The 22,113-nt window shown below is 36.1% G+C and overlaps 1 protein-coding gene across 3 annotated transcripts in view; it reads left to right on the forward strand.

Moving 5' to 3' along the window:
* The window catches only part of LOC132205018 (lachesin-like), a 102,059-nt gene extending 82,587 nt beyond the window's left edge, over positions 1–19,472 (forward strand). For 2 of the 3 annotated variants that reach the window (XM_059633824.1, XM_059633826.1), the window contains 6 exons: positions 4,813–4,983; positions 7,060–7,188; positions 11,089–11,227; positions 14,582–14,730; positions 17,120–17,182; positions 18,251–19,472. In XM_059633824.1, coding sequence (XP_059489807.1) covers positions 4,813–4,983; positions 7,060–7,188; positions 11,089–11,227; positions 14,582–14,730; positions 17,120–17,182; positions 18,251–18,426 — 827 coding nt within the window. In that variant the 3' untranslated portion in view covers positions 18,427–19,472. The remainder of the gene's footprint in view (positions 1–4,812; positions 4,984–7,059; positions 7,189–11,088; positions 11,228–14,581; positions 14,731–17,119; positions 17,183–18,250) is intronic. The other variant, XM_059633825.1, reaches the window with a different exon arrangement.
* The last annotated feature ends 2,641 nt before the right edge of the window (positions 19,473–22,113 follow it).

Below are 22,113 nucleotides of genomic sequence, written 5' to 3' on the forward strand. Positions count from 1 at the left end.
CACACGCAGAACCCACTGGTTGAAAGACTGCTCGAATCGTCCGCGTACATTTTCGCACGCCCGAGTGCGGATTTGGCCTAATTTAATCCAAACGGTGCTTCCGGCTCTGGAACTCCGCTGCGACATGAGAGCAGTATTTCTAAATCTAAGATTTTATTCTCTCTGGTGAAGAAATTGATTTTGGCAGCATGGTTTTGATAATTTCTGAATATTCTGAATATATAATTATCTAACAAAAATAATTTATATTTTTGCTTATTTTATAAACAATTAATACTAAAATATTTACCTCAGGAAACTAAACAACAATTTAATTTCTATATCCCTCGTAAAAGTTTTGGTCATTCGCCAAAAATAAAATAATACTCTTTTTACTTTCGTCCTATTCGCACCGCAGGGCCGAAATGAAAGCTTACTTTGCTCAACAAGAGGATATGAAAAAGTTCATTTTCTCGCGCAGACATAAAACTATCAAGGAAAGACAGAAAGGAGGATTGCAAGGGTGTCTCTTTCTAACAACCCAGCTCCCTTGGGAGTCAGTGCTGACCAAAATCCTCTCCAAATAACGTAATAAATAAATGACGACGTGTTCGCCAATCAGTCTGCAGCGGCCGCTCCCCTTCCTCCACCGTAGTCATTACGTTTCATGCGTCTCGAGGTGCTCGTCTCGATTCCGACGAATGCTGATTTACAGGATGCAATTACGGAAAAGCTTCCCTCGTCTTGCTTATCACAACCGGAGTTGTTAAAAGCGCTAATAATTGCCGGGGAGCTGCTTGGAGATGGATAGATAAGCTGCGTATCATCAACGCAGATGTCTCGAGTCCCACGACCCGCTGCCGCCGCACTATCAACTAAACGTGCAAACTCTCGCTGAGAAACTCACACTTGCAAACACACACACGTGCTGCCATTGCATGCCAATTATGTGCACGCTCGAGTTGAAATGAAACGCTGCGAAAGATTTCCCCTCACAAACACGTCAAGTGCAATAATAATTATTGTTACACAAATACTGCACTCTCGTGTATCATCTAATGGCGCGGGAGTGGAGTAGTAAAGAAAGATTTTACAACATTTGCAGGGGTGGGAAATTAGGATCACTTACAAATTAGATTCTTGAGTCAAAGGAGAATTAAATTTAATGATCTTATTTTTAAGGCGCATAAACATTGACAATTGAAATTATACACTCGCAGAAATTACTATGGTAATTTTACATATCTGAAAAATTGTCATTGAAAATTTTTTAAACATTGGTTTTTGTTTTTGTCTATTAAATTTAAAACTCTTGATTTTTTATTGTATGGATTATGAATGATATTATATGGTTAAAAAAATATCACTTGATATTTAAAAAAAAAGGAAAGTATCTTAAAAATCTTTGTCTGAACGAAATATGAAATTTCAAGATCAATATTTTAAAATGTGTATTTTTCATCTGTTTTTAAAACTTTCTTACCACTCTGGAGTTCAATAACGTTCGTTTCAAAAGTCGTGCATATAAATTTTCGCCTGTGTCATCGCTTGCGTTCGCGAAAGAGTTGAGAAGGAATTTTTTATGAATGTGCTGCGTATATGTAGACGCATCTGATTCGGAAAGTCGGCAGTAATTTATACGCGGCACTTAAGAAACTAATAGCGGATCGGCCGTCCGCAAAATGCTCTCTGCCGCTCTTTATGATTATTTTATGCCCGCAGTAGTCGCGGAAAGACGGCCAATTTTTATATTTATTGCCGAAAGCAGCTTTATATATACATTCTGGCACCGTGAGTAAAAACGGAAAACGCAATGATAAACCATCATGCGCACATATAGAGTTGAAAAAAGTGGGAAAACCGAAACGAGTCGTCGTCGAGGGAAGAAGGAGCGCGTGGCGCGCATTCTTTTGGGAAAAGAAGCTGCAGGAGCGAAGCACTCTTTTGAGAAGGGGTTCTGTTTTTATGTCACTTCTGTCAATATAAACTATTTTTCTTTATTCCGCCGCTGCCCGAGAGCGCGTTATTTTTTTTCATGCTCTGTTTCCCAAATTGTCTCTGCTCTCGCGGGCGTGCGTGTGTTTTGTGTTGGTTGGTTTGTTTCTGTGCCGCGGCAGCAAAACGCAGCACACTCGATTTTCAGAATCAAATATAATGGAAAAGCAGCGTTTGCCAAAAGAAAATCCGCCTGCCAGATTACGACGAGTCAGCTTTCGCGCGCCAGCCCGAGAAATTGCGTATAAACAAATTTACGACGAGACGCGAATTGGGTGTTGTGTTTACTGTGCATACAGTGTAAGTACGAATATACACATTCGGTACGCGTTCACTTGTTATGGTACATGGGACGGCGCTTTGAAAGGCAGCCAGACGTTTTATTGAGGATCAGATTTCATATTTTTTGGCTGTTGCCTCAACACCCTTCCAGCTAACGTGCTGCACTTTATCATAATTACAATAGGATTTTTTAAATGTTTGCGTAAAACTAGTCACAACACAAAAGGAATCTTGAATTGAATTAATTAAAACGGGCTTTGAAAATTATTTGAATTTATGACGAACAAATTGTTCTTAAAATATTAAGTTTGAACTTTTGAACTGAATTATTTTAATATGTTTGTAATTATGCAGCAAAAAACTCCAATTAATTTTGATGAAATCTATTTAAAAATAGTTTATGATTTCCGCTTCAAAATTAATCAATAATATAATAATGGTGTACAGCTGAATTAAATATTTAAAAAAATAAATAAGACAACATTTACTTTATATAAAATAATGATAATAGCTAGAAAAATTTTCCTATATTTAATTTTTTAATTATTCATATTTTTTAAATGTTATAAAATTTTCATCATACTTATTTGATTATTTAAATAATTTTACAAATATAAATAAATCATGAATCATGGTAATTTAAAATTGATGAAAATGTACTCATTAAACCAGTCCCATTAACAAAAACTAGATTTAAGAGATTTGTTTAAATTATATAAATTATTTATAGCCATCTATAGCTTGTACATAGTGATCTTCAATTTACTAGAGCGAAGTTATTTTCTCAGTTTTTAAAAAAATACTGGGATCTTCAATTTTGCAATATTACTGAGCAATTGTGCCTTAAATTTGAGTGTTCAGGCTGCCATTTCATTTATTTTTAAAGCATTTTTTCTAGATATAAATGTGGTACGAGCAACAATTTTGCTGTTTTCTCAGTTTTTAAAAAATACGGTTCATTTTCTTAGATATGTATTGAAAATTTGATAATTCTTTTCGTTAAATTTTTAACCATTACCTCGTGAACTTTTAAATGATTTCTGCCTTGCCGATATATTTCAATAAAATTTCTTCCCGATGAATGAAGAAAATTAATTGTCAAATATAAAAGTATCCCGTATCTCAATGAATACTTAATTAATAATCAAACAACCGAGAAATAGAAAATTTGCACAATATGTTCAAGTTATGGGAGACTTTTTTTGAAAAATTTGAAATCTTTTGTAATAACGGCGCAGCAAGAATTATCAAACTATCAATTAATGTTGTTAAATCCTCTTCTTCAGCTGCCGAGTGGTACTAATTATATAATATCACAAAAAGTATTGAAAGGGTCAGTCTGCATTGTACACAGACCCAAACTGAAAATAAGCCGAGAGTGATCATGTTTTGCCTTGGGCCGGAGGCATATGTGTACACACACACTATACTTGGCCGTTAATTGCGTTTCATAGTTTACACCCCTTTAAAGCAGCAACCCATTTGCCGGCGGCGGCGGCCACATCGCAATAATTGTACATGGTTGAAGATTGCGCCAATGGCCGAACTCGGCCATGTTATGATAATTACTTTTTGTTGCATGGCCCCCGAGCTGCTGCGCGAGAGCAAAGTAAAATAAACACAAACGGAAAGGTCGTAAACGCCGGGCGTGTTTCTCTGTGTGCGACGAGGGGCGCCCTTGGGTCGCATCGCGGGCACCAACCCACCCTCTGCTCCTCTCCGGTCCATCTTTTATGCAACTCACTTTTAATGGGCGCCACGTGCACTCGTTGATAATAATAATTGCCCGGCGTCGCACGTCGTTTGTCATAATTACATACCTGCGAGCTCTGCTTTTTCTGCTCTGAAACGAGCCGCTGCAAAACAGAGCCCAGGGCAAATTAATTCTGACGCGTTTAATTATGCTGAGATTAATAAAGTGTCTCTCACGACGGTATTACATTTAATTATGCAACGCCGCGCCACCGCTTGCTAATTTCAGCGACGGTATGTTTCTCTTTGGGAAGCCGGCGTTTGCTCCTCTTAATTTTTGCTGAAGGGTGTGTAATTAAAAGTTTTTGGGTGGAGACTAATTAGTGATTAGTATTACTTACTCCTCCAGTCGTATTAGGAAAATTTCTTTAATTTCGCTACCGAATAGCATGGTTAAATTTTTAATGTGTCAAAAAGAAGTTCATTTTTTTTTAAAGTTTAGAATTGTCTTATTAAAACTGTAGTATTAGAACAAGTTGTAAATTAATTTAAAATTTAATTAGTGTACAAAATTACAATTTAAAATTTAAATGTTTTTCAAATATGCATTAAAAAATACATAATTATGTATATTTTTAATCCAGTTCTGATCAACATCAAAACAAATTTAAATCAGTGTAATAGATTGCCTAATAGATGTTATTTTTTATTTTAAGCTTTAAATAGTTATAATATTGTAACTGTTGTTTTGTCAAAACATCAATTTAAAGGAAAGATTTGAGCTTAACAATATCTTAATCTACATTTTTTTTTTCTTTTTTTTTAAATCGCAATTTTATTTTATATTTTGCCACTCTGTTTCAGTTCCGCCTGATATTCTCTACGACGAAACGAGTGTGGACCAGGCAGTGCAGGAAGGAGAGAATGCCACTCTCGTGTGTAGAGCCACTGGACATCCACCGCCTAGGATCACCTGGAGAAGGGAAGATGGAGATCCAATCCTAATTAGGAAAGGCCATAGAGAAATAACAAAAGGTAAAAATATAGAGGTGCTTCTTAAAATATGAAAAAGAAAATATATTTTTGGCCAAAAAAAAAATGAAATCGGATCAAAGATGACCTTGAAGTTAAAATGTGAACACAATTTGTAATAAGCTCTTTTACTTGTTTCCTTTTTTACATGAAATGTGAGCTTTTTTCAGTATAAAAATTCACCTCCTCTTATTTTTATCCAGGACTTTTCTCTTCAACGTATTTTTTTATGTAGGGGTAAAACAAATTTTTATTCAAACGAACGGAGCTTTGACATTTCACCGTTTTTGTCCGCCTACGTCGTGATGGGAAAATCAAAAGCCGTCGACAGGCCGAGAGCGGCGAAGCCCGACAAGTAATAATCGGAAACCTGATCAATTATTTAATTAAAGGAGCAACGGTGCGGAAAAGCAATATCGGCGGGGCTGGATCGAGCTGGAGCATCCCCGGTGGTGAAAATGAGAGAGAAAGGACGCTCGCAGATTGCGCCCCTAACAAAGTGGCTAATATTGCAGAAAGACGACACCCGAGAGTGATAAAATTACACTCTATATAGCTAAATAAAATGCAATTATTGTACTCCTTGCAGAGCTCTAATGCCTAAATTATTATTCATAAGTGGAAAAAAAAAGTAAAGCGATGCAGTGGAGGAGGAGAAGCAGCAAAGCGCAATTTGGTATGCATGGCGGTGAGCGCGGATTTTTCCGCTGGATAAACCTCCCGGCGATTTGCATTTTGTGCACCTCTCTTGCTCTCGGGTGCAACAAACACACCGCCCTTTCGCCGCCATGCACTTGCATAATGTGTGAAATTAAAAGCAGTTCTCTTTTACGAGCGGAGCATCTGGACCAGCCGTGGAGGGAATGAACAGCCCTCTTCGCCCTCCGCGCGTTGATTAAATGTTTGCTAATTAAACGTATTTTTATGGCGCTCTCTGTATTCATGCGAACCGGGATTTTTCTCATATTCTCTCGCACAAGTAAATACGCTTTCAAAGCGTGGGACTGCTAATAAAATTTTATTTGGGAAAATGGCCCTTTTTAATAATAATTGCTAAACAACCTTTCAACTCTAATTTAAAATAAGCGTGGTCAGTATCAACAAAAATATTGACTAATTGACTTTGAATGTTTTTCCAAGAAATTCTACGGTAAATCTTTATAAAAAAATTGAATATTCGAGAGATTTATTAGTCATGTATCATTGTAATAATAGTTATACTTCGCATCGATTCAACAATGGCAAAACTAAAGAAATTTTAAGAGACAAAGAAGCATTTTTTAGGGTTTGTTATTTTTGTAAATAAGAATTTTGCAGAAGCTTTTCCTTTAAAATCTTAAATATAATCGTTTCTACCTCTCAGGATTTTTGTTTAAAACAATTTTGTAATAATTTCTGCAGTCAATGTCAATGTTTGGGCGTAAATTGCTGTTTGGCACACGAATTTTCAATAGAATAATAATTTTACGCATTTGACAAAATTCAGAACCCTTTCTTAATTCATATGTATAGTTTTTTTTTCATTTTATATTTTTTTGAATACAAAAACCTTTCATCGGAGATGAACAAGGTCGCCGCCTTCGTTTTAATATCCGTGGCGCGGAAAGTGCGCATTAAGTAAGTGAACGGCGGGCCAGACGCAATATCTCAGAAGCGAGTGTTCTCTCTTCCTCAAGCCGCAGATTTCGCCTCCGAACCGCGTTGAATAATGGATGCTTTATTGAATCCACAGCAGACAGGTTAAAATCTCGAAAGTTAAGAGGCGCCGCGCCCGATCCAATAAGACAAATGGAATTTGCTTTTTTTATATATTATTCCAGCGCGTGGCCGCCCGCGGGTATAAATTGGATAAAAATTTCCTCGCGCCACCCAGTGGATATGGGTACAAAAATGGGGCCAGGAATTAGAATTTCAAATAAATCTTTTCCGCGCCGCTGGCTCGCTCCTTATTCTTCTCGTCCCTGAGGCGGAAAATTCACTTCGGGTGCCTCTCCATATCTGGGATCTCTCGCGGTCGGACCGCCAGATAGAGGAAATAATACGGAATTGATATCACGCCGGGGTCATTTGTTGTTCCAGTGGACACGTATAACGGAAGCCTGATGCACTTCTGGCGACTGGATCGCAGGCAGATGGGAGCTTTTCTCTGTATCGCCTCCAACGATGTGCCCCCTGCCGTTAGCAAACGAATCATCCTCAACGTCAACTGTGAGTATTACTTTAAATATATATAATTTTTTGCTATTTTTTTTTTTATTGTTCAAGGCCTAAATTAATGTCGTCACTAATGTTTTGATAATAATTTCTTTAGCTGATATCAAATTTAATCCTGTTTAAATGAAGAATTCATGAATCTCATATATTAATTTTCCCGAAATTTACAGTTAAAATTGACACAATAATCTACAGTAATGTATATGATTTAATATTTATTTAATAAATTTAAGAGATCATATGGCAGATAGTTAAAAATTTACTGTTAATAAACCATAAATACAAAATATATTATTTGAAAAAATTTATATTTGAACAATGAATGCTGTTAGTGTTAAATGTTCAATTTGTAAATAATTTTGAAAACCTAAAATATATTGTTCGTTTAAATGTTTTTTCACCTCGTTTGCCAACGAGTACAATATCTTTTTCTTTTTCTACCTATTTTCCAAGAGCTGCGCTTGTGCGCGCTCACGTTTCGAATGCCGTGAAATTGCTTCTGCTCTAATGGGATTCTGCATCACAATTCGCCGTAAATTGCTCTGAATGCTACCTGCTTTTTACCTGGGCTGCGCCTGAATAATAAAAGATAAAGAGAGTACACACGGTGCCGTGCCGCGACCGAGAAGAGTTTCGCCATTATTGCCGCCACCTCGATGTAATTAAACGCGCACGGACAATTTGTATGCAGATGGAAAAAGAAGAGGAAGAAGAAAGCTACAACGAAAAACGAGGCCAATTGTAACTTGAATAATTTAAAACTCGTTACTTCAGACCAGACCTGTGAATTTCAGAATTTAATGTACCATATATAATAATTAATATTTTATGACCAAATTTACTGAATATTTAAGGTTATTCAATATTTAAAAATTGTGCTACAGTATTTTTTATGCATTATTCTTAAAATTATTAGAATTAAGTCATATTTATTCTAAAAAGGGAAATTGAAAATATTAATAATTATTTGGCAGGAATTTCCTAGAATCCATTAGATTTGATTCCACAAATTTTAGGCTTCAACGTCACAATTTTGAGTGCTTTTTTAATGTTTGTTGCAAAGTTTCGGCAAATAAATAAGCTTTTTTACATTTTCCGGAACCTAAAATAGCAAAAGCCTTGCCAGCGCCACTCAAAAGTGATATCTGCGTAGAAAGTGAAGCCATCAGAGCTGAGCAAAGTTGGCGGCGAATTCAATTTGTGTCTCCCTCTGGCGCGTCTCGCAAAATTTACAACGTATCACTTTGCGGCTATAGAGCGGAGGAGGACAAAAGTGTTTGCTCTCGGTAAATATTTGGCCAAGATCTGATCGGCCGGCGCAATATATGAAGTTTTGCTCATTATTCTTCTTACCGCTCGTCCAGCTTATAAATTGCGTCCCGGCTTTGTTCTTTTGTGAGCCGCTCGCTTTTTCATCCCTTATCACGCGTGGATCTTGGAAAAAGCGCTCGGACGAGGGAGTAAAAAAAAGATGCCGGGGATATACATCATAAAGTGTATAGTGCGTGTTTCGCGGCGGCGCTCGCTCCCTTTTCATATCAAACGGATTTGGCTGCTTTATTTGCGGCTCATTCCCAGCTACTTTGCTCTGATAAATAGATGCCGGGCAGGATAAAATGTATGGGCCCCATTTGGCTCGTGCTGCTTCGTGGCCCAATTCGTCGCCTACGCTTGTTTATCGAGGAAAAAAAGAGGCGGAGACTCGCGCCCAGCATCTTTTGCTGGCCTTTTCCCAGTTCATAAGAAAAAAGGGAATAAAATTCACTCTCCATAAGATGTAATCTCTCATTTACTACTTTTCCTAGCTGACTAGCAAAACTTTTTAAATAAAGACTTTTTATCTTCCTTAGTTTTTATGTGCAAACGTTTTTTAATTCTTTTAAAGATATTAACGTCCTATTTACTGAGCTGTTCTTATTCAATTGCAAGTTCCTAGCGCTGAATCGTAATTTAAAACTTTATAATTATAAAGAGTGACAACTTTAAGATATCTTCATTTTCACATCATACTAAGTAAATATAGATAATTATGTAATATAAATTTGAGTGAAAATATTTTTTTAAAAAAGCCACCAAAATATTATAATTATTTACCTAAAAATTTAAACATTTCTGTTTTAAACATCATTAATAGAGATCCAAAAACCTAATATGCCAATCAAACTACATAAAGGGTTGTTTGCCTGGGCCTTTAAGATCACTATCTAATGGTGATTTATATTACAACTTACAACCGACATAGTTTAAGCCAGAGAGAAATAGGTTTTTAAATATTTTCGTACCCTCACTAATTTCCTCAATTACTAAAAGATAAATTCGTAGAAACTAAATTTTTTTCCAAAGCTAATTAGTTCTTGTTTGATATTAAAAAAAAAATACAAGTCGCCATATTTTTGTTTGCACTCGATTGCTTATCGTCCGTTTGGGAGCGTCAAGGACCATCCTACCCACTTAATTTAAATCCTGCTGAGGGCATGTACAATTATGAATAACTGTATAAACATTCTGTTACAAGTCTCGTCATACAGCATTAATTTTTAAAACCGCCGGTTTCAAGTGGCAGCTGCGAAATAAGAGCGGGCGCACGTAATTATGAAGTGAATGCATAATTAGGGCCCATTTGGCTGCTCGGCGCGGCGACGGCAACCGTCATGAATATTAAGCTGCCAAAGGGCCACTGCGCGCTTCGAAGGAGAATGGGAAAAAATGGGAGAGAGCTCAAATGGACTGTTTCAATCAGAGCTGCTGATAAAGGCCGCTGCTTCGGGAACAATGGCCGAGTCAATGGTATTACCGAGTATGGCGCCGTGCACACAGGATGAGGTGCACTGTGGCCACATTTAATTAGAGCGAGCTCACAGCCCGCAGGTACATACGGCACGTGGTAAATAATGAGCGTCCACAACGGCCGGAGAGCGAGGGCGCGAGAGACCTCGCAATTCTCAAGCTCAAATGTACAGGCATGCAGAGACCTAATTAATTAATTCTTGCAAATTAATGTCGCCGCTTGCAATTGATATAATTAAAATGAGAGTCGACTGCTCTCTCAAGAACTGCGCTTGTCAAGTCCTTTTGTTTTGGCGAGGAATTTTAGTGAGCTTGGCTCTCGCTTCGTTAAACCGAGACACGCGAGAATTTTGTATCAAAGGCGTCAGTTTAGTTGGTGTGTTCGCCTCCCCGCATTTGAAAGTCAAACAAGTGGCATTGCTGTTAAGTCGAATGATGATAATATATGTTCTTACGTGACTGGATCTAATTTTGCTGTTATGGGGTTGAAGATAAAGTTTCAATTTGTTTAACGCTATCTAAAAATAAATTTTAACAAATATAAACGCCGAGAAATAAAATATAGAATTGTAAATTTTTTATAATTCATTTAGAAAAAGGATCTTTGAGTTTTGAATAAAAACTTTGAAATATTTTTTCGATAATTTAGTAAATTTGAAACTTTATCTTTAAAAGTCTGAAAATATATTGATAATTCTCATATATTAAAAATTGTATAAGATTTTGTATGCATTTTTATGATTGTTTTTGCTTGAAATTAATTCCAATAACAAGCAATTAGTTTCTTTTTTTTTTTAATGAAAAAAAAAACACATAGCCGTCTGAAAATGCAGTATTGTAATAAGTATTTACACCACAAAAACGTTTTTATTTTTCAAACAAATAAAAAAATTTCTACAAACAAATTTTGCTTGAAAGCAAAGGAGTATTTTTTCATGTAAATGCTGTGCCTACATTTGATAAAATACATGCAAATTCAACATAATTTTTACTCCTAATTTTATTATAGCAAATTCACACCTTTGCTTTTTTTCTTCTACAGCACATTGAAGTCACGAACTTTTATTTATTACAGATTTTTATCAATTTCACTGCCTCTGTTTTCAGTCTCGCCCGTCGTAAAAGTGCCGAATCAGCTGCTGGGTGCACCACTTGGCACTGACGTGCAGCTCGAGTGTTACGTGGAGGCCTTTCCCAACACTATCAACTACTGGATCAAGAACAGAGGCGAAATGCTGCTGAACGGGTAAGCAAAGCCCTTTACACCGTCTATCGAACCTCAAAAAATTTGCACACGTTTTTTCTGTTTGCAAATTTGTATTTTTCATCCCCTTTTTTTGTGTTCACACAGAATTCATTAGACTTTTCAGCAGAGAGGAAAAATGTAAATTCACGCCGCAAAAAAGGAAAACACACAAATTAGGCGAAATTTTTGCTCTTTCATGCGCGAATAAAATACAACTCGCGGAAGCCGGCGGTGCTCCGGGCGCCTTTTTTCCACAGCGAGCCCAAAACAAAAGGCATTGTTTGCCGGTTAAGCCGTCGCAACAACAAACACGCGTTCGTTTGAAATTAGCTTTTCTGTTTGGCAAAAACCGTCAAAGGGCTTCGGCCAATAACACCTGGTGGAGTGGCGAATTACTGAAAGTAGACCTGTAAAAGAGATCGAGGCTCAATTTCCCGCCGAGTGCAATTAAAACGGGCTTAATGTTTTAGTACCTTGGCCGCCGCAGCAATTTTCTGTAATTCCGCGATGAATTTCGCATTTGGCAAAAACTTTCCAGCCTCTCAGGAGGCGAGTTCTTCTTTTGCCGTCCCTCGTGGGAAATAATAAATGAGGTAGATTAAAATATTTGCCGTGGCAAAAAGGCTGCTTAATGACACCGCATGCACGCGTGAGAGCAATTTCGGGCCAACTCGAGAAAGATTGCGGCACGCTTTTTGCCGTGCTTTCGCTTTCTCTCTCCGACTTAATTAATGACCTACATCGCATAATAATTACCTCCACCTATACATGTTGGTGGCGGGGGAGCCGCTGTTATTATTATTATTGCTGCTTTATTCAATCTGCAGGGGTTGCTGCAATAATAATTCTCTTGTCACCGCCGTCGGTTTTCTTCTCCCTTAATTACACCCATTCATCATGGACCGGCATCCATCAGCTTGGGAAACGACGGTCTGGAATGTTTCTAATAAAATTCTCCTGCCGTCGCCCGCTCTTGTTGTTTTCGCCTTAATCTGGCTGGCTGGAGGTGTGTTTTTTGTTCGGTGTAAACGAACGCCTACCCGGGAATGCTTGAAATAGATTGGGAGACAACAGACAGAAACGTGTAATGAAAAGGTGCGGTGCTGCTGAGATAAATACTCTTTTGTGTAATGGAAGAAACTCGGGTGAAATCGTCTGTGAAGGGCATTTCAGAACACGTGGCACAAAGGTCAGTTGTAAAATGGGGACGTTTTCGTTTGAAAATATTACGCAAAAATTATCAGATTGATTTATTTTTTACTAATAAGTAAACGATAACAATATTAATTAATCACAGTTAATCAGACATACGGCAGCATATAAAGTGCTCATTAGCTATTCTTGCAATATTAATATCAATGCTTGCGATCTAGCTTATTTCTCTTTGTTTTTATAATAAATTCAAAAATTAGGTACGTAATCTCATTTATTTTTATGTAATTAAAGGACTAATGGTTTTTACTAATTTAATAAGCAAAGTATTGATACAAAATACAAAAGTTTTTTTTTCATTAAAAAATATATTTTATTTAATATCTTGCAGGTGCAATCACACTGCTCAGAAAAACTATATTAAATTCAATTGCAATTTCTGGTAAATTTAGAGTAATTAGAAAAAAGTCAACATGGTAAATTTTCATAATGGAAAATTAATTATTTTTTTTTACTAAAAAAAAGTTTATTCACAATGATTATTTGTTTGCACAAAAATATATGAATTTAATAAGACAAAATGGTTTAATACAAAACTTTGATATCAAAAGAGTGCACATTTTAAAAATCTAAAAGCGTACTTTGGCTCAGTTTTTTTGCACCTACTTAGTACATTCATTTTCTCACTGCATATAAAATGGCGACACAAGTAACTGTGCAATAAAAAGCAGCAGTCGCCCGCGCAAAAAGTGCTGAAAGGGGAGCATTGGCGTTGTCATGCAGTGCGTGTGCAGGGGAAAGCAGCGCCTGAATCTCGAGTGCAGCCGCTTTTTGCAGTGCACGCGGGTCGCGCGGGTTGCATAAGCACACTTGTGCTTTTTGCGTCGGCGGAGAGGAGCTGCGGGTGGGCACAGATTGCGAGAGGGATGATCCACGGTCCCCTGTTTGAGAGCGAAATATTCGTTGGCAGCATCTTATATTGTTGGGTCTTTTGGTATCACCTCAAAGCAGCATTGCTGCGGCTGGGCTACCCACCCATAAATAAAGAACGGCGGCGCGTTTAAGGGCGAGTGAGACGCGCGCGCCCGTCGCTCTCTTTATTGCAGCCGGTTCCGGCTCCTTTCGTGCTACGTGATCCGAGAATTATTGGAGACAAGTTGCGTGTCGCGTAGGCAACCCCTCGCCCTCTCTTGCTCGCTCGCTTGCACCTCAAGCGACAAAAACGGGTTTATTTTGCCGCCGCCTCTCGCGAATTTGTTTTTATTGGGTTCGGGTGCTGATCGAATTCGAAGGTTCCCCTCCCGCGAAGTCCACAGATTTCAGGGCCAATGGCAGCTGAAAAGATTTTGAAATCGACAAAATACGAGGAACCTCTCTGCTGATTTTTTATTTCTAAATTGTTAACCATGAATTCAAATTAACAAAATGAAATGTATTTCTGCCAGATTTTTCTTTAATTAAACTTGACGCCAGTTTAAAAACACAAAATGACTTCAAAATTTAATTTAATTGTCAGTTTTCAAAAGTAACATAGTAAACAACAATAATCTTTACTATTACTTCTAGTTTATTTTTATAATTTATTAATTTAAATAACATTAAATAAAATTTATTTAATTTTATATAATGTTATGTGTATTTTTAATATATATTTCCCTTTTATTGTATTATTTTATTATTTGAACTGTTTAATTTTTTTTAAATGTATTTAAAACGACGTTAAAAAAAAACAGATTTTCATAACCAAAAGAAATTGTTTACACTCCGTGACAATATTTGTCTAGTTTTGTTTTATCGTATTAAATAAAATAAATATTAACATGCCATATTATCTATTTATTACTTTCTTGAAAGAAAGTAACATTTGAATTGCCATGGCGAATAAAATTCTCAAAATGTCAAAATTGTCAAATTCCAATTAATCATATTAGAATTGAAACTTAAATAATCCCATTTATTTTAGCCCCGCAAAAAATAGCTTATATTTCATGATTCATGAAATACAATTTTGAATTCACTCCTCTCATTTGGCACTCAAATTACCATTAATATATCTCAAACTCAATAGTATGGCCTGGAAATTTTACCTGCTGAGATTGAAATTCAATTAAGCCTCCACAATCTTCCTCCGCCCATATAGTAACAGATTAATTTCGGCACGCCACATAAATATTCATTGTTCGCGCTCAACTGCTGTTTCAGGCCTAAGTACGTGATCACGGAGAGCAAAGCCACTTACAAAGTGTACATGTCTCTGGTGATCCGCAAATTCAGCCACAGCGACATTGGAACCTACAACTGCGTCTCGACCAACTCATTAGGAAGAGCTGAGGGGACTTTGAGACTCTACGGTGAGTTTTGCCTGCCCTCCAGAGACAATCGTTATTATTATTATCATTTATCCCTCCCTTCGACTTGTGCACGCTTCCGCAGGTTGAAGGAGGAAAACAGCTGCTGAAAAAGCAGCTTGACACTTTTTTATGAGCGCACTACTGTCTCTCTCGGTGTTAGTCTGTTTATGGACTTTTGCACTTTTGCATGAGAATGCTCTTCCCAATCTGGACTCTATTTCTATAAAGCACCACATTGTGTTTCTTCAAAATTTTGCAGGAACCGAACGATGAGTAATTATTTTACTCAAAAACCTGGAGCAAATAATATTTAACTAAAAATACATATTATATTAAAAGTCATACTTGCAATTTTTTTTATCTATTTTCATATAAATATATTAATTATTTAACAAAAAATTATTAAAAAAATTATAAATCACTTTTTTATTATTTAACAAAAATTGGAACAACTAGAAGAACTTACACTGGTAACAAAATCTTAAAAATTGTTGGTTACCCAAGCATATATTAAAAATAAATTTGATTGACAATGGAAATGACAAGGAAAAATACTATCTGTTTCTAACGAAAAATTGGTTCTAAATACGGTAACATTGATTAATTATATATTAATAATAGACATCCCTTGATAATAAATTTATTATGTTAACTGCGTTATTACTTGCAATCAAAATAAATGAGAAATTAATTAGTGTAGACATACGTCGGATTCTTGACAAGGACTTTTTCAATGACTTCACATTTAAAAATGAAGAGTACATAGCGCATTTCTTCAAACTCGCTCAAAATAAATTGAAGGAGTAAAAAGTCGCAGAGAAGCAGCAACAGACAGACTCGCGTGCACTGACGAGGAGAATAATTTTCTGCATTTCTCAAGTTTACAAAGTGAATGCTGCTCGCGGCAGCATTCGCGGTGATCGAATCCGTATGTTTCCCATGTCGCGCGACTTATCCATTTTCCCAGCAGCGGGCTTTGCATAAAATAATCCATCAAACCGGCTCTTTCCTCTTTTTCTCGACGGAGACAGCTTCGGTCTGATAAGACTAGCAAACACATACATACACATAGTAGGTCGCGGCGTCGCGCATCATGCATAAAACATTTCTATATTATATGTAAGAAATAATACAGCTAGAAGTAAGATACACACACACACGCCACCCGCACTGAGAGCCACGGACTTGCGCCCCCAGCCGAATTACCAATTCATTGTTTTCTGAGCGGAACGCACACTTTTGTAATCAATTTGCGTGATTCTCTAATCTTCACTACGAAAAATGATGATTTTTTTTCAGCATGGAAATGAGGAAACGTTTTTAGATGAAACATTATAACTTTTCGCGTATACTGAATTTACAATCAATATGTATGCAAATTGTCTGATTCTCGAGAAAGTTAATTGTTCATTTTTTACTTTCTAACCCTACAGCTCTCAATTTAGCAAGCAGCATGTTTGATTTTCAGTGTAATTTCCTGGTAAATTGTTTAATATTTGTATTAGCATAATTATAATAATATCTGTTTTGATAATAATATAATGTATGTACAAGCTGGTTCAAGCTATCAAGCTATTTATTTTTTAAATTCTGTAAATTTATCCTCAAATGAATGACATGATAGGATTGCTAATCATAAGAAAAAAAATCGATCAGCATTGAAAGTCAGCATTCTCATAAATTTTTTTTCCTAAACAAAAATGTATGTTAAATAAAAATAAAAATTTCTTTATATTGAGGTCGTTGAAAGCTTGAAATTTGAATATATATATTTTTTCACTGATAAATTGTTGACATGATAATTGTTGAATTCTCATTGCGTTGAAAAGAATAGCCTGAAAGGGTTTTTATTAAAACTCGACTGCTTATAATAAAACTTAAAAAAAAAGAAAATTTTTAATGGAATTACAAATATATTAAATTATATAACTGATTTGTTGCTTGCAATTTATTACTAATTATTTTTTTTATAATATTAAAATTAAAAAATTGATGCTTCTCAAATTTCCTCTAATATACAATTGTTAATTGGAAAATATTTATAAAAAAGAGCAGTATTTCATTCTGCATTGTGAAATCTAACTGAATGAATTTTAACGTACTTTTAATATAAAATTTTAATCGATTCCATTAGTGGCGTGTGTTGGTGGCTCATCTTGTCGAGAGTGACAACCGAGAGTTAACTCGGCAAACAATCGCACAAATAAACATATATTATAATGCATTGTACAATTCAAAATTTACGGCAAGCGGCCGACCAAACTCACTCACTCACTCGGACGCAGCTGGATTAGCATACACGATTCACTCACTCACGCAAATCCGCATCCTTGACACGTTCGCCCTCTACACACACTGTAAATTCAAAACGGGGTTTTTTGGATTTCAGAAATAAAATTAAACCACGGTAATCCTCCCGAATCGACAGGCAATCATGTCGCTGTAGTCGGAGGTGAGTTTTTTTTCTACATTTCAGCTCTCTCGCTACAAAAAAAAAAGTGTGTTTGTGATTTTCCCTCTGTTATCTGGCTGGGCACTGCGTTCGCCAGCCCACCTGCTTCCCATTGGCCGCCTACCTCACAAGCAAATTGCTCACAATAACATATTTCTGCGCTGCTTTTTTATTATTTTTGTACCATTCATTTTTTTTTGCACACACAAATATTCACGTGCCTTGCCGCGGAGAACATTCCACTTCCACCCATTGTTGCGTTCAATCAGACCGCAGAAAAAGGGCTTTGTAAATATACGAATAATAATACCCGTGTGTCCTATCGTCCTCGTTTTTTTCTCCTTTTTTTAATTAAAACGACTACTTTGTGCTGGCATTTGTCGGCGAGCATTTGTGGACTTTTTTTTCTAATTAAGCATAAAGTAGCATTAATTTGAATGAAACCTTTTTGTGTTCACGGCTCCCATTATGTGGTTGTGTTTTGTTATTCAATGTTATAGCAGTGCGAAAATGCTATTCTAAAAATATTTTCTGTCTGAAATTATTGGATATGTTTTCCTAACAATAAGAGAACAATATTTACATTTTAGATAATTTATCGTTAAAATTTTAAATTTGTATTCTTCTCTCAGTTTGTAAATCAGCTATAAAAATGGAATGGTAATGAACAGTTTTTGTAGAACAGCGCAGATTATGCATCTTCATATCCTATGCTTGCTCATATTTGTTTATACTATTATGTGATGTTCAAAATAATAACGGTAAGAATTTCTTAATTTTTTATATATTTTAATGAAAATATGGCGATCTTCTAATTATTTAACCTCTTTCAAGATTAATGAAACTTCAATTTTTCTTGTCATGTTTTTTATTATTATGATGGATTCAAAATTGAATTATAAGGTATTTCAAATTCACTCCGTATAGAAAATCCTGTTCCTTTCCCCTATTGTAAATGGTAGTTTCCATTTTTAATGATTTGAAATCCAAAAATCCTGTTTGCTTAACTAAATTTGTAAAAAAAAATTGAAGTTTAAAATAATATTGTTTTTGTTTCGGTGTTCGCAGGTCTAGCAGAGCCACCCCGAGGGCAGTCTTCGCGTTCAAACAGCGCTGCCGATGCGGTCGAGGGCGAAATGCGCGCCTCCTGTGCGAGCAGCTGGGGCGGTTTGCCCCTCTTGGTCGTCTTGTTCCTCCTCGTTTGCAGAACAAATCACATGGTGTGGTTGGCGAGCGCCAGATGACATGTCTAGGCTAGACGCAAACTAGACGCCAGCCAGCCAGTCCCCTGTTCGCCCCCCTCGTCGAATTGATATATTTGTCTTGTGTAAATAAAAATACTGCGAGAGTAAATGAGAGCAATTAACAATGATTATCATGTTTCGTCGAGACGCGGATTAACGCGTGGGAGCAGCGAATGTGTGCGCATCTGCTACACTCTCTCTCTCATAAATAAGCATTAACACACACACGAGGTGAAATACAGTAAGTATGTAATTAAATTGCATGGGTGCGAGTGTGCAAGTCCGAATGGATGATGCGTTTTACCGTAATCAACTTGATCTTAATACGAAAAAAATTGTTTTTTGTTTGCAAAAATATTTATATTTTGATTCAAAGAGGTAGTTTTTTTTTAGAGAGCTGTGTAAATAAATTGTTGGGAAGTTAAGCTTATGATTGGATTGAGAATTATTTTAAATTTTTTACCTCTCATTGTAAGTTTAAGACCTCTTTTGTGTGCCAAATTCAATTTAATAAACCTCTTCTACTTTTTAATTTTTTTGGAAGAAATACATCATGACGAACTACTTTTCTCTTATTCAATGTTTGGTAAACTTTTCAATTATTTCCGCATACCTTGTAATTCTACTTTGACATTATTAAGGAGACTGATAAGATTAATTCGTAAGCTCTTATTGATATAAATGTAATTAAAACTAGCAACAGATTTGCATTAAAAAAGCTTATTAGAATATACGCAGAACGGCGAATTATGTATGAGTTTTCATCGTGATCTCCCAAGATAACTGTTACGAAAATCCACCCATTTTAATAATGGAAGATTGTTATTATATTGTGTATAACAAAAATCATAGGAGCCATTGTAAAACTACCGATAAAAAAAAAATATCTCAATGTGGTTTCTGGAATAATTCATTACTCGATATACAGCTTCACTGAATTATTCAAACGAATTTGTTGACGATTTTTCAATGTGAAAAAAGACGCGTTTTTTCCACAAGATTTTATTTGAATTTTCTATCAGCATCTGTAATGCAGCATCATACGAATAAAAATGTTCAATATGGGAAAATGCATTGCAAGTGTGTACTTTTTCTCATTTTCCCACACTGCATTATTTGTCAAAAGCATAATACACATGGTGAAAATTTCTCTCTTGGAAAGTGGGTCACACGGAGTTGTGCGACGTGACGATTTTCTACTGAATGCAGCTGCCGACCGGCCAGGGAAAAGAAGTGGCAGCCACTTCCCTTGCTGTTTATGTTTTGATTGGCAAAAAGGGCGAGATTGCAACGGCGACTTCAAGATAAACTCTTTCTTTATTCCTTCTCCTGAGAGAGTAAAACTCTCGGTCAGCATTTATTTCCTTCTCAAATGGCCCATCAAATGGCCCCCTTCCGTATATTCGCGCCGCGTAAATATACATTTTGCATTTCGCTCACCGTGTGTTTTGCTTGAGAATGAAGCAGCCCTTTATTCTGTTTGAGACAAAGAAGCGGAGAGGAGGCAAGGAGGGCCTTTTGAAGTGCCGTGGCCGTCTGCATTTTGCCCTCTGTGTGTGTTCGCGCTTCTCACAAACATACATTGCTCATGCACAAAAGGCAGAGCAGGCAGATTTACTTTAGTTGGCCAACCTAATAAACGAAATGGTCCGAAACTTTGTCCCGTCCTTTGAGTGAGACGCAACGGTCGTATTTTACGAGGGCCTTTTCTCAACCGTGTGTGATCTGTGTGTTTCGCCGTCTGGCTCTCTGCATCAGAGCCTCCTGTTTTTAATTAAGGGTCGTTTAGCCTGATTGGGTTAATTTGGAGTCCAACTTTACAGTACGTTTGTTGACTGAAAACTACTTAGCTATTTTCTTAATTATTGTTCCTGATAAACCCGCAACATTACTTACATTCAAAATGTATTCTTGTTATAAAATAGCTTTTTCCTTAATATTTAATAATTAAAATAAAAAAATTGATATACGAGAATATGTACCAGAAGACTTGTTTGTAAATTAAAATTTCATCAGTGGTGCTTGCGGTACATCAAAAGTGAGCAAAGAGGTAACTGCCAATCATTTTGCTTCTCATGAGATCAACGTAAATTGTGAGGTGGAACTTTTAGTATGGATTTTGTAATGAATAAAAAAAAAAAATTGCAATAAACCTCAACTTTGAAATTTTCATAATTAATTGTCTTTGATGTTTAATCCTACCAAAAAAGGAGGATTTTAATTTGTTAACTTGATTGGGTTGCAGCGTACGGACTTGACTTTGGCATGTACTAATTCAATTTTCTAAGATTTTTTAATGATATCTGACATCTAAACACTAATTGTGATATGTGATGTGTGATGCGTAAAAATAATTATCAGTCAAAATCGATCGGCGCTTCCTTATGATAGATTCAAAAATTTGAAATTAAGTTTTAAAAGATAATTTGGGAAGGAGTAATTTTTAAAAAAAAATCTCTTTTACTTGCTGATCACTGTTCCAAGGTTAACATTTAGCAAGCCTCTAGCTTTGATGTTAAAAAAAAAACTTCGGGTTTTGCGTTTGGCAATGATTTTTGTTTTTCTTTTTTCCTGTCTGGATGTTGTAAAGTAAATATCCAATTTCAAAGACCTCTAGAACAGACTCTCAATCCGAACGTGAAATTCCAATTTAACTTATGCAATCTCACCAATCTAATTTTTTTTCATGATTTTTTTTTTTTAAACGAGATGGTTGAATTTGGGTACAGAACTGAAAACTGTGCGCCGATATCTCCGCATTAATTTTATTTCACAGAGCATGAAGCACCCGATAAGCCGGGGCGAGCACATCTTTCTCTGACTGCTGGAAATTTATTCCTTGTGCTGCGCGCTCCGGCGCTCGCTCCTCTCTTCTCTCTCTGCCCCGTTTGCATTAGGTCGTGTATAATTCTAACAACTCCCCAACGCATCTGCCTCCTCAAAGGGAATATTCAGGGCAAATAAAAAGCCTCCGCTGCAAAACAAACCCATCCCCCCTTTCGTTCTAAATGGCTTGATGTTTCCTTTTTGCTTTAAACAAAGGCCGGCTGTGCTCTCGCGCTGCCTTGCAGAAGAGGGAAGAAAAATTTGCAGAAAGCAAACTGCCCAAGGGCTCTCATTTCCAGTTAAAATATTAATGAGGCAATGAAGCTGCCAGAATAAAATAATAGATGACGGTGAGCGAATGCGCAAAGGAACCGGCTGTGCTGCCCAAAGCACTACTTGTTCACAAAAGCGAATTTTTGTCTCTCGATGTTTTTCTTGTATTTTTCCACTCCAAAGGGATTTAACTACCTCCGAGGAATGTGTGTTGAGTAGATTAGATTAGTGATCACGAGAATGTTTTTTCAGTAAAAACGGCACATTGCTTAGATTATTGAATAATACTAATATCTGAAGAGAAAAAATTAAATTACTGAAAATTTATCAACAAACTCAAATTTGTATGAAAATATTTATTTATCTATAACACCAATTAAATCAATTGAGGGTTAAATTTCGCAGTCGACTTCATACAAAATTCAAATAATGTACATGAGATGAATAAAAGTATATTTTGGAATATTTAATTTTTTAAAGATTATGCTATTTATTTTTCATAATGATTCCTTTGTTATCGAATACTTGAAATAAAATTTTAAATGTTTAAATCTGTTTTCTTTATTTAAGAAACGAAAGAAAGGAGTG

Source organism: Neocloeon triangulifer, unplaced genomic scaffold, assembly GCF_031216515.1.
Source record: "Neocloeon triangulifer isolate White Clay Creek 2 clone unplaced genomic scaffold, ASM3121651v1 ptg000002l, whole genome shotgun sequence".
Taxonomy (NCBI): Eukaryota; Metazoa; Arthropoda; class Insecta; order Ephemeroptera; family Baetidae; genus Neocloeon; species Neocloeon triangulifer.